The 12554-nt window shown below is 42.5% G+C and overlaps 1 protein-coding gene across 1 annotated transcript in view; it reads right to left on the bottom strand.

Moving 5' to 3' along the window:
* The window catches only part of ADAMTSL3 (ADAMTS like 3), a 412023-nt gene that overhangs the window by 92272 nt on the left and 307197 nt on the right, over window positions 1-12554 (bottom strand). Inside the window, 2 exon segments of the mRNA XM_029574962.1 lie at window positions 1121-1205; window positions 7364-7511. Of these exon segments, the coding sequence (XP_029430822.1) occupies window positions 1121-1205; window positions 7364-7511 (233 nt within the window).

Raw genomic sequence — 12554 nt, 5'->3', positions numbered from 1 at the left:
GGAGCAACGGGGGATCGCTCCTGCCTCATTTTCACTTCTGGATCGGCAAGGCTGGTGGGGGCATAGAGGAAAGCTCAGGTAGCCTTCTTTTTTAAATTTTGGTGGCCCTGTTTTTTTTTTATTTTCAGTGGTTTGTGAGGAGGTGGCTCGGGGCTGGGATTGTTGGCAGGTTATTTCTTTGTTTTTTTTAAACAAAACAAATGAAACTTAGCTAAATTTAATTCGTTTTTCTTTCATTTTGTTTTTAAATTGAATTGAAATGAATGCACATCCCAACTAGACAAGTTACATTGGACTGTAAGTAAAAAAAAAAAAAAGTATGCAATAATATGGCTTAGCATACTAATATAACTTTTGGGCCAGATTTTCAAAGGGTTACGCGGGTAAATCCGGGAATCGCGCGCCAGCAGTTGGCCAGCGCGCGCAACTTACGCCTGCCCAGATGCAGGCGCAAAAGGTAAAACAACAATTATGAGGGGGGTTAGAATAGGGCTGGGGGGGGGGGGGGGAAGGTTAGGGGAAGGGGTGGGAAGGTCAGGCTAGGGGGAAAGGATGTTCCCTCCCAGGCCGCTCCGATTTCGGAGCGGCCTGGGAGGGAACGGGGAAGGCTGTGCGGCTCGGCGAGCGCAAGGTGCACAATTGTGCGCCCCCTTGCGTGCGCCGACCCTGGATTTTATAACTTGTGCATGCAAGTTATAAAATCGGGCGTACATGTGCCCGCGCCAGGTAGCGGGCGCACATGTACGCCCCCGCGCAACCTTTTAAAGTCTACCCCTTTGTCTTTAAGCTAACTGGTTATAATGGTGGTGAGAGCCAAATTCCGAGAGCCTCCTTTACCTGACATCAGAGCTCATTCTCCTTTCTGAGCATCTCAGTCAGTATAAGAAGAGAAGAACACGTGCCACACATAGATCACTTAAGGATAAGAGAAGTTTGTTGCCAAAGCAGAAATTTCAAGACCTACAGGGACCATCCAAAGCAATTTTTGAATGAATGTCAAATTAGGAGAATTCTCCGTAGGAGCTTCAGTTTGAAAGAACTAAAGCTATCAGTGACTTAAGCATAATCATGCTCGCTCCTACACAACTTCTACGAACAACCTCCCATGCCCTGGGCTTACGTTGGCTGCTCTGACACGACTCTGGTTTCCTCGAGTTCCTGCGCTTCTTTGAACCGGGGGAGTTTGGCTTCAACTGGAAACTTTTCTGTAAGGAAAACACAAAACTGATGAATGCCTCATAAATAAGAAAAAAAAATGCATTAAACGGTAAGCAATCCCTGGAAAGGAAAAAAAAAACCCCTTCATTGTGGTATTGTAGTATAATCCTTTACTTGGGAATGGATGCACGCTCCCAGTTACTCAGCGCAGCCAGGCTCATAGTTTCTTTGCGCTTCTCTATCCCCCCATCGCGTGGCTGCCTCTCCAATAATATAAGGCATCTTGACAACGGACCTAAGAATTGACCTAACACTACTACTCATAAGCTAAACGCTTCTATAAGATTACATCCCCCATAAAGAAATCTCAGCTCATGTACTAAGGGTTTCCTCTCTATTCCGACAGTAAAATCAGCACATCTAACGCAGGTCAGAAACAGAGCAATCTGTCTCGCAGGCCCAAAGATATGGATGCATTACCTGAAAACCTTAGAATGCAGCAAAACCAAAAAACATTTTAAAAAGACCTGAAAACTTGGCTTTTTAGTAAAGCCTACAATGAGCAGAATCAGTGGTCACAGCTGGTCAATTTTTATTTTCTTTTTCATTTTCTTCGAATTTTATTTTATTCCTGATGCACTTTGCCGATATAGTATTAGCCTGTTTTAATGTTTTGTTTTTTACCACTGATTTTATGTATAATACAGTAGCTCATATTTGTCTTTTATAAATTCATTTTGTATTACTGATCTTATGTTTACTACCATGGATATTTGTAAACCGTTGTGATGGAACTTTCTAAATGACGGCATATAAAAGGTTATAAATAAACAAATAAAATAAATAAATAATAAAAGCAAGGGTAACATTGCTGTGCATGTTTTCAAACCCTCTTCGACACAACATCCATGGAAGCTTCTTGTCTTTCTCCACATTTTCCTCATGAAACATTCATCAGGTAAGATAGCTTGGTTACCCACTGGAATCTTTGCTCTTTTGAGCAGATGCTTGCCATCCATTCGGCTTTGAAAAAGGTTTGCTCACTACAACGTCTGTGGCCCCTCTAATTCAACATTTCAGGAATCCTCTATAAAGATGTCAGACAGTAATGTTGTTTTTGTACGATCACCAAAAGTATTAAAGTTTTTGCATCCGTGGGGGTGATTCGAGTGTCTAAGAATCGGCTGCAAATGTTTGGCATTTCAGCTACAAATGTCTTTGACTCATATTCAAGCAGGAGCATCATCATTTTCTGGTATCATTGCAGCCCATAAGGGTGAGCTGAAGTAAATAGCTCCGTGCATCCTAAAATGTTCTTCAAGTGTGAGAAGACATCCATGTCGGAGCCAAATATAACACTGAAAATATTCTCACCAGCATTCTTTCCTTCCACTTTGTCACACTAAGCAAACACTTCAAAGAAAATTGTTTCCTGTCCAAGCTCTCCTTTGCACACATTTCAGAGAGAGGAGATGTGGTCTGGAGAACTGAAATACAAGTCAGGAGAATGCCTGGAACTGAAGGTCAGATCCCTTTACCAATGTGAAATCTCTTCCTATCCCCGTGACTCATTGTACCTAACAATAATTGTGTGGTAATTAGAATAACTATTTCTTCCCTTCTCTTGTTTACCAAAGGCATCTATGCAGCCCAGATGTCAGAACTGTGCCCAGAGATGGCGGCATGCTTTTCTCTGTAATATTAAAGTCTGCACTGCCCTCAAATAACAAGAGATACTGCATGCGTTCCGTGTTGAATAAACATTATTCTTTTTTTTCCTTTATGAAATCTAATGGCAAAGTAGCATAGACGTTGCACAACAGGGTGGCAATGGTACTCCCCAAAATTGGCTTGCCATCCCATTTTCAATAAACATCAGATCAGGCCGGGTGAGCCAAATTGCTGCCTTATCCAACAGTGTGCAGTCCTGTGGCTGCACCTTCCGATCCTCCTTCTCACTTTCCCAGGCTGGCAGCAGGAGCAGCGCTTAAATCGTACATCATCTCCTGCTACTGTGAAGTCAGCCTCGCAGTAGGAGCTGTATGATCTTGTAGCTCATACTTCAAAACTGACCCCCATGACAGCAGGAGATGACATGCAATTAAACAGTGCTCCTGCTGCAGCCTCGGGGTGTGGGAAGGAGGATAGGAAAGCCATGTAACTGTTTTTCAGTAACTGCGGGGTTGGCCGTACTCAAGGACTGCTGGAAAAGCCACCCCGATGTGTTGGGGTACGAAGAGTGAATGAGAGAGGAATGAGAAGGGAAAAGAGACTGCAGAGGTGAGGGGGAGAGCATCTGGAGGGGGGGGGGGGTTATTTATTGTATTTATTCGTTTCAAAAATGTGTATTCCGCACATCTCAGAGGATGACAAACTCACATGCAGAGTAAACTACAAAAATACAGCAAAAACAAATAGAACAATGTACAATTACACGGAGGTAACACCACACGGCACATAAACTTTAAAAAGTTGGATAGTGGTGAGGGTGAGAGCATCTGGAGGAAGAAAAAAAGGGGAGGGGAGAAGGAAAAAGGCCTGAGGGACTTTGGAGGGGAATAGCCTCTGGGGGAGGAGTGAGAAGGGAAAAAGAGCCTAAGGAGAGGGGGGAACGGAACAGGTGAGAAGGGAAAAGAACGTAAGTGTTAGAGATTGAGGGAGAAAAGGTATCTGAAGGGTGGGGGTGGGGTGAGAATGGATAAGACCCGGGGGGAGATGAAGGGGAGAACATCTGGAGGGAAGATGGGGTGAGAAGTGGAAGGAAGAGCCTCTGGAGGGCGAGAGTGGGATTGAAGGGGGAAGATCCACTGGAGGAAGAGACAGCATCTGGAAGGAATCAGAAGAGGGGAAAATTCTTGGGAGGGAGAGAGTGAGAAGGGGACGGGACTGGGGTGAGAGCCTGTGGAAGGATGGGAAATATCCTCTGGAAGGAAGGAGAGGGAGATGAGAAGTGGGAATAATCTTTGAAGAGAAGGAGAGAAGAGCTGAGGGAGGGAGGAAGTGAGAAGGGGATACGGACGTTGGGAAGAAGCTGGAAAAGTGTTTGGAGGGAGAGAAGGATGGTGGGAAGATGGTGTGAAGGATGTAGAGGACTGGCAAGAGGCTGAGAGGCAGGGTAAGAAGACAGGGGACTGTGAAGGGCTGAGAGAGAGAGGAGAAGGACAGGTGTGTGAAGGAGGCAAGAGTATGGAAATGGGGCTGGTGAGGAGGTGAAGGAGGGGGGCTGGAAAGCTGAGTAGCAGGTAAGAGAGAAGAGAGGGCTGATTCATGCCAGGAGGAGATAATTGACAGGAAAGTCGATGGGGCTGCTGAAGGAATGAGAGTCCGAGGACGAGAGAGGAGGGCTGCCAATGGGGTGAAAACAGAGGGTGGAAATGGGGATGTAGGGTGAAAAACAGAGGGGGAATAGGAAGATGGGGAAAAAAGTGAGAGACAGGGGAGTGGGTGAGCGTGGTGACTGTGACCCTTCTTTGATTTCACTAGAAGGGAATGTTTGCCACGGTGTCCAGGAAAGTCATGAAAAGCTCAATGAAGTGAGGGCAGACCCCCTGAGCTGGCAGGAGGGGACAGGCTTTTGGAATACCATTCAGTGCTTCTATAAGGCACCAGGGAGTGGCAAAGAAGAAGCCAAGAGAAAGAGGAGAGATTTTCAGTGATTATAGAGTTTGGAGATTTATGAGTTGAAAAACTGAGAGGGTTGCTGCTCAATCCTGCAGAGGAGCAGGGCTGGAAGTTGATGACAAAGGATTCTAAAGAGCTCAAGCTGCTTAGAGACTATAAGTATTGTCTTTTGGGGACTTTTTTCGTTGCTTGGACTGTATGCTTAGTTTTGCTGGGTTTTCCCATTTGAATTTTGAGTATTTTGGGGCCTTGTGTTAAATAAAATGCGTTGGAACAACCATTGGGTGTGGACTTGTTTTGTATTCCTGGTTAGTGCAAGTCTCTCTTGGATCTCCCAGGTTTTGCTGGTCCACACTAGACTGAATCCTGGTGTTTAATCTGTTCCAGGTCGCCCACCATCCCTATAGCCACTGAAGGTGATGCCCAATAAGGGGGGGGGGGGGGGTGTTACATAAGTGAGAGATGAAAAGAGAGACAGGTCAGGAGGGTATGAAAAGGGAAGAATGAGGAGTAAAATACAGCTGTGAGTAAACAGAGAAACAAAGAAGAGATAAATGGAGAAAAAATATGAACGAGGAAGATCAGTATCAGAAACAGATATAGAAAAGGAATGGAAGAAGGCAAAGAGAAAGAAGACATGGAAAATGGACAGGAAACAATGGAAAAGGACTTAGAAGACCAACAAGAGGAAAGTGGAAAATAGAGATTGCGCCAACACAATTAAAAAAATATAATGCCCAGACAACAAAGGCAGAAAAGGAATAACATGTATTTTTATTTTTAGAGATTAGAATAAGTCAGCTTTGGGAAGTAGACATCTCTTCTATTTTTGTATTTTGCAAAGGAGAAAATTCAATTCTGTTTCTCTTTTTCCAGTATTGCATTGATCTTGGTGTTTCAATTTTCAATTTTCATCTATATGTTTCCATTTCTAATTTGTGGTCCATTATTCTATATTAGGTGAAGGGTCTGTCCATGTTCTGCACATGTGACCAGGGTGAGGTGGATTCTACTAGTATGTAGTTCTTGTATAGGGATCTGTAGCAATCCAGTTTGTTCTGTTTCCCCCAATAGGAGGAGTATTGGGGTTCTAGGGCCTGGTGTAATATTTGCAGTGCTGCCTTTTTATAGTTAGGGTTGCTTCAGTTTGACTCCTGAGAGTTTGTGCTATCATGGTATGGTAGGATTGCTACATAGGTTCTGAATATCTTTTTTTTTTTTTTTTGCAGGATTTTGTGTTACTTCACAAAATGTCTAGTAGTGGAAGGAGAGTGTGCTGCTGTTCCCAAAATGCAACACAGACTGAACATTTTTTTTGTTTGATGAATTCTATGAGAAAATGTCCTAACTCTGTTATTAGGGAGATTTCTGTGAATGTGGAGTGTGTATTACGAAACTGGAGGTGCAGGGTTTATACTGAGATCCTGTCTCATCTTGTATAGACTCCAGACTTCACTCCCTTATAGAACAATTGGTTAAACAATGCCATTAAATAATTATAATGCCAGTTTTACTGGGTGGTAGAAACTGACTGGGGATTTCTTTAAGCATAGAAGACTCTTGGGGCTTTTTTCTTGTAGTGTCCTTTATAGCTAATTTAAAGGGGGAGAGGCATGATGTGTGGAAATGTCACTTTGACCTGTCCTAGCTTGCCCCACCCCAAATACTTCTGTCTAAAGATGACTCTGAAAAAGTAGATAATTGCTTCCATAAAAGTGATTTGGCCATGCTGTTACTCTGTGATTGCAAACAGTCCAGCTCCCGAGCAATGCAGAACTAATTCGCACTTCAGTGATTTTGTAGAGTTTTAAAGGCAGCTCTTGCAGTCCAGATTTCTTCCAAGCAGTAGAGTTCTCCTAGATAAGGCTGGCTGTTCTTGGAAGAGACATATTACCTCTAAGTCAGGGTGAGCTTTGGTGGAGGCAAGCAGGGCAATTGCCTGGGGCCTCAGGATCACAAGGTGGAGCCGAGTGACGTCACTAAGGCAGAGTTTCAGGGCAGCTGGCCCAATTCTTAGTTTCTGCCCTTGGCATGTCTCACTTTAGCTCTGCTATGGGTGCCTCTAGAACATCTCAAAGCAATTTTTTCAAAACATTAAACATTAAGGATTTTTTGCCCCCATAGGCATGGAACAGCAGAAAGTCAAAAATAAAAACTTTATTCTCCCATGCTGATTTCTCCTTCACACCGTTCCCCGTTTCCTTATTCATATTAGAAAACAATCAGACAGCAACTTTGGGTGGTCAGGGGTCCCACGCCGCTCTTCAACTGTTTATTTATTTATTTTTGCTTGACCGGAACCAGCAATGACTCAAAAACAGAACAACTTTGGCATGTGATGCTGTACAAACTTGACAGTATCTTTGGTGAACTTCACCTTCTGAAAATCTCAAAGGTGGACCCACAGGACTCTTCCAGGCCAGGATTACTGAGAGCGCTGTTCCGAGCTTTGCTGCACTCTCCTTGGTACAGTTAACCTCTCACGCGTGAATTCTTAAACTTTCACAGGAAACCGGTAAAGCATAAACAAACCTCTCCCTCCCTTCCCTGTTCCAAACGCCCAAAGAGATGTAATTCCCGTTACCTCGTGGCTTGTAGCACGGCACTGAAACAGTACATTCTTCTTTTATGTGCGGTTTAAGTTGTGGGTTGCATCCGCCAGCATGCTGTCCACGGTGGTCGTTGCAAAGCACCACTCTGTAACGCAGACCTCGACCACATGTAACTGTACACTGCAAAGAAAAAAAAAAAGCAATATCACCCTCTGAGAAAACATTCAAATGAAAGAGAAACAAGGGTTGGGATTTATTGGAGATGTGCAGCCAAAAATATGTGGGGTTTTTTTTGTTTCATTTTTATTTTTTTTCCATTTTTGTTATTTTTTTTCATTTTGTTTCAGTTTAGTGCACACTAATTTCCAATTAGTGTGCACTATTAGCGTGCACTAATCAAAATGAAATGAAAAAAATGGATGCACATCCCTAGTTTTTAATTGGTATTATCAAGCCACACACTTGTTTCTTTACCTCTGCTACAGCAAGGGGAATGAGTCTCCAAAAATGTTCCCATTATGTTTTCAGCCAAATTGGAAGAAATTCTATATCAGGGATTTTGAAGAATGGCAAGTTAATGTTAGGTCTTGATAGCCAAATATTGCCTCCTGCCTGCAGAGGGCCTCGGTCACTCTATGGCCCATAGTTCCTTCTGGCAGCCATCTTGTTCCTGTCTGGTCATAGTTACTGTATATTCCAGACTCAGTCTGTACCTTGTCAGAGCTTGGTCTTACATTTGGTCCTATACTTGGACTTATGTTTATTTTTACATTTGGTCCCAAACTCGCTCTAATGTTTGGCCCTATATTGATCTCACACTTGGCCCTATTTGTGGTCCTATGTTTCATGCTCCTTTTATGATTAGATTGATTTTTATATCCAGTGTTCCTGTATGGTCCTAATTATTTCGTGTATCTAGTATTCCTGTTTGGTCCTTGTTTGCTTTGTATATCCAGTCCTCCTGTGATAGTCTTATATTGCTTCGGTGGGTGCTTTCATGTCTCCAGGTTTTCCTACAATGGTCCTGTCTTGCTGCATGTTTCCAAGTTTGGGATCTACATTGTCTTAGTGTGCTTTGTGTTTCCTGATTTTCCTGCCGGCTGCCAGCATCTTAGGGCTCAACCCAAGGGGAAGGTGACCACAGCAGGCAGAAGATGCCTGTCTCTATTCTTGTAAGACCCCACCAGATTCACCATGTCTGTGCATCAACCAATCTTGGCTTTGGAGCCATACCTACAGCAGATTACGCCATCAGAGTCAGGTTTTCAATTTTTAATGAATTCAGGGTGCTTGAGAAATGGGAGTCCATTTTAAACTACTGTAGCTTATATTTTAACTCTATCGCAAAACAGGGTTTCAGATGCTGTCATTATTTTTTTACCCTGTAAACTATTTCCCTTTACATACTCCTTATTTTCTACCTATTTCAAGTCAAACAGCAGGATGGCGCAGAATTAGAAGCTGAAGTCAAAGGGTTAATCCCTGAAGCAGAATCAGCTGCTGACATCACACTGTGTCAGGAGGGCAGAGTTGACAGTTGAGAGCTTACCATTACAAACTGACAAGGACAGATGGAGAGAGTTTGTACAGCTAAAAGTTACAGCTATCATGACTGAGATAGGAAAATAGTTTCAGACACAGTCTCAGCACTGTGAACCTATGGTTGATAAACTAAAGAACCCAGAAGGAAGTCAGTGATTAGCACCTTAGCTGCAATTATCAAGATTCTCAGAACTGACTGAGAAAGTGCTGCCTGTTTGACAAACAAGTTAAGTTAAAATATACAAATTAGTGTTACAGTAGAATCTCTTTTCTTTTCCCTGTCTGTGGTAAAAAAAGATTAAAACTGCATATATTCATTGTTCCACCTTTTTAATAATAAACTTTTTAGTTTATCAGTTCTGTGTTTGTGACTGATTGGTGATCCAATTAAGTAAGTTGCTATATGATCCCAAGGTTTTTAGTAAATCATCTATAAATGTCTTTCAGTGACCTCAGGTGTTGTGAAGTTGCAGTTTCCCCAGAAACAATCAAGAAATAAACAGTGGGCAGCATCTCGCCCAGTTTCAGTTTCAATTTCAGGCTTTTATATTGCCTTCCTCTTCTAAGAGGGGACCCAAATTGGTTTACAATTTTTATAAAAATACAGGGGTAAATATTCAGCTGCTAAGCGGCTAGTTAAGTTAGCCAGATACACTTATCTGGCTAACTTAACTGGGATATTCAGCGGTGCAGCTGCGCCACTGAATATACCCAGATAAGTCATAATTAGCCAGATACGTGGTATCCTGCTAACTTTAAACTTGCCTATGGCTCCTCCCTGGAATGCCTACCTCCTGTCCCACGAACGCCCCCAACTTACCCAGCTAAATTATAGCCGGATAATTCATTATCCAGCCAGAATTTAGCCGGGTAAGCTTTTTAAAAATGCGGCTAAGCCATTTAGACAGATAACTTTCCTGTTATCCCTCTAAATGTTTTTTTCAGTATGTATCCCACAATCTATATAGTATAATATATCAAATAACAAATACAGAGAAAATCAAATACTAAATCTTGCCAACTTGCGCAAAGGCAAATGGAAACCCAGTTTGCGGGTGGGAGGTTATAAAGACTTTCCTGAACTAAACTGAACCTACTCCATCATTAACTAAGCACTCAGACTTTGCCTTATTCACGGCAACTAATATCCCCTACCTTATAATTAATATTCCTACATCATAAACACAATTCACTAATGCCTTAAGCACATTGACTGGCAATTTACGTTCTTCGATTTAATCCCCTGCTTCTTTTCTATGCTCCAAGTTGTATTACTCCCTTGTTTTATTGTAACTGCATACCTTAGCCTTCTCTTGTTTAATGTTTTATTATTATTATTACTACGATTATTATTATTATTATTATTAAGATAAATATTAGTTTTTACCTTTTTTGTTACCTATCCACTTGTTAATTGTAAACCGACATGATGCGATATCTATTGTGAATGCCGGTATAGAAAAACTTAAAATAAATAAATAAATAAGACAGGGGTACATGCGCAGGTGCAAGTGAGGACTGTTCGGTGCTTGTTGGAACTCCCAAGTGCTCAAGTGTTGATCTGTAGTGAATGTCAGTAGTGTAAAGAAGTTACTTGACAAACTGCATTATAGATATGTTAATTGATTTCTCTTGAACTCCTCAACACCTCCAACTATACTGGACAAAGGAGAAAATCAGTTATAAGAATAGAAATAAGATAGTATAACAAGTAATATGTTACACATGACTATTTCTGAAATTTCTTTCTAGGACTATGGAAACCAATTTCCATATTCTTGTTTGTAAAACAACTATGTAAATCTCAGACATCCCTCAAAAGGAGGGAAACAAAGGTATATAGATACAGAAGTAGATATACATGTTTTGAAGTCAATTTTCAAAGTCATTTATCAGGATAACTTTTGAGTTATCCCAGATAAAGGCCGAGTTTTGAATATCGAGGAACTTATCAAGATAATATCTGGATAAGTGATTATCCAGATCTGGATAAGTAAGTGGCATTCGGGGACATTCTGGCTTAAGTTAACCAAATAACTTATTCGGCTAAGTCATGACGTGGCCAACAACAGGGTTAGAGTTATCCTGGAATATGATCCCAGGTAACTTTAACCTTAACCAGTTATATTCAAAGAATATAATCAGTTTGTTTAAAGAATATAACTGGTTAAGTAGTGATGCCAAAAAAATAAAAAAATTGAAGGGCTTGCTAGCCTGATCTCCCAGCCCCTCAACACAGTGAAACCAATGTTGGCCCTTTGTGGCCGATTCCCCTAGGATCCCCAAAACAGTAATAAAACATTAGAGCTCTATAGGTCCGAAGCATCTCCCTCCCATCCCTCTCCCTGAATTGGTCAGACATAATGAAGCTAAAAGCCCTCTACAGAAAGCCACCTTCCCCTACTCCTCCACTCTGGCCATCAACCTAAGCTGACCCTTCTTGCTCCACCGTGAAACCCCAAACCTCTTACCGTGGCTGGGAGCTTGGAACAAATTGTCCACCTCCCAGTGCATCCAGTGTTGCTGCAAAAGTAATACTCTGACAGCAACCTGGATATTCAAACAGAGGGGGTCATTCACTATACTATGATATCTTATCCACAGGAGGAGAAAAGTATTGTGGGGGGAGTTCTTGCAATATTCCCCCCCCCCCTTCCCTCAACAAGATAATATTGCTGTGGGTTCCCTGCTATATTTTTTCTCTTGAAAAAATTCCTTGAGAAAAAAATATCGGTGAAAAAGGGCGAAAATACGTGATGGGAGCCCTTTTTGCATGGGGTTGTCATCTTCTAAAAGGTTCAGCATCAGCCCAAAATGCCCCCCTCCCCCAACATGCCAAAATACTCTCAGGGTGTCTGTGCAAACTCCCATCCAACCCCCACTGCCTGTTGAGGCAGCCCTGCAGAAAAACATTTTTTAATGATGCATGGAGATACCCTGCCCCCTTCCCAGAATACCTCCCCTTTCAAAAAACATTACCCCCCTGTTTCAAGCCATCCCTGAGGGCTTTCTACCCCTACCTGCCCAGATCCCCCCTCTCTAATGTATCACAAGTCCCTGGAGTCTAGTGGCCCCACCATCCCCTGGCCCACCCTTCCTCTGATTAAATCCCTGGTGTCTAGTGCCCCCACCCCTGGATTGCCCCTCATACTTTTGGATGATACCCCTGGTGTCTACAGGGTCCAGAGTACCTCCTGCTGCAGGCCAGTCAACGCCATCTTTCCCTATGAAAATTAACTTATCAGAACTACCCACATACAATCTGCTAATTTGAATGCAGATTTTTTTGTGGGAATTTTACTCACATACTTTTGAAAATGCAAAAGTGTAGCATGTAAGTGCAAACCCATCTCCGAATCCTCCCCTAGGAAAGCCTCTGCTTGCTATGGGTAAACTTACACCCACTGGCCACAAGTGCATAGGTTTACTCGTATATAAGGTAGCCAGTTTTATAACTGGACATGTCCTTGTTTTACCCATAGATGTGCCTGTGAAAATTACCCCCCCCCACCCCCCCATGCTATATTAAAATGGAGGGCATAACCCTTAATGCTCCTTTTTCATTTTGGCTAATACTGACTGCCTTGTCCCTTCTAATCCTAATTAGAATATGGAGTGAGGCACCTTAGAGTTACTCCCAGTCTCACGTACCCCATGGGAAAGCTGTGTTACTGTCCTGGC

Source organism: Rhinatrema bivittatum, chromosome 13 (assembly GCF_901001135.1).
Source record: "Rhinatrema bivittatum chromosome 13, aRhiBiv1.1, whole genome shotgun sequence".
NCBI classification, from domain to species: domain Eukaryota; kingdom Metazoa; phylum Chordata; class Amphibia; order Gymnophiona; family Rhinatrematidae; genus Rhinatrema; species Rhinatrema bivittatum.
Note: the sequence above shows the minus strand (reverse complement) of the source record. Positions and strands in the feature narration are given on the sequence as shown.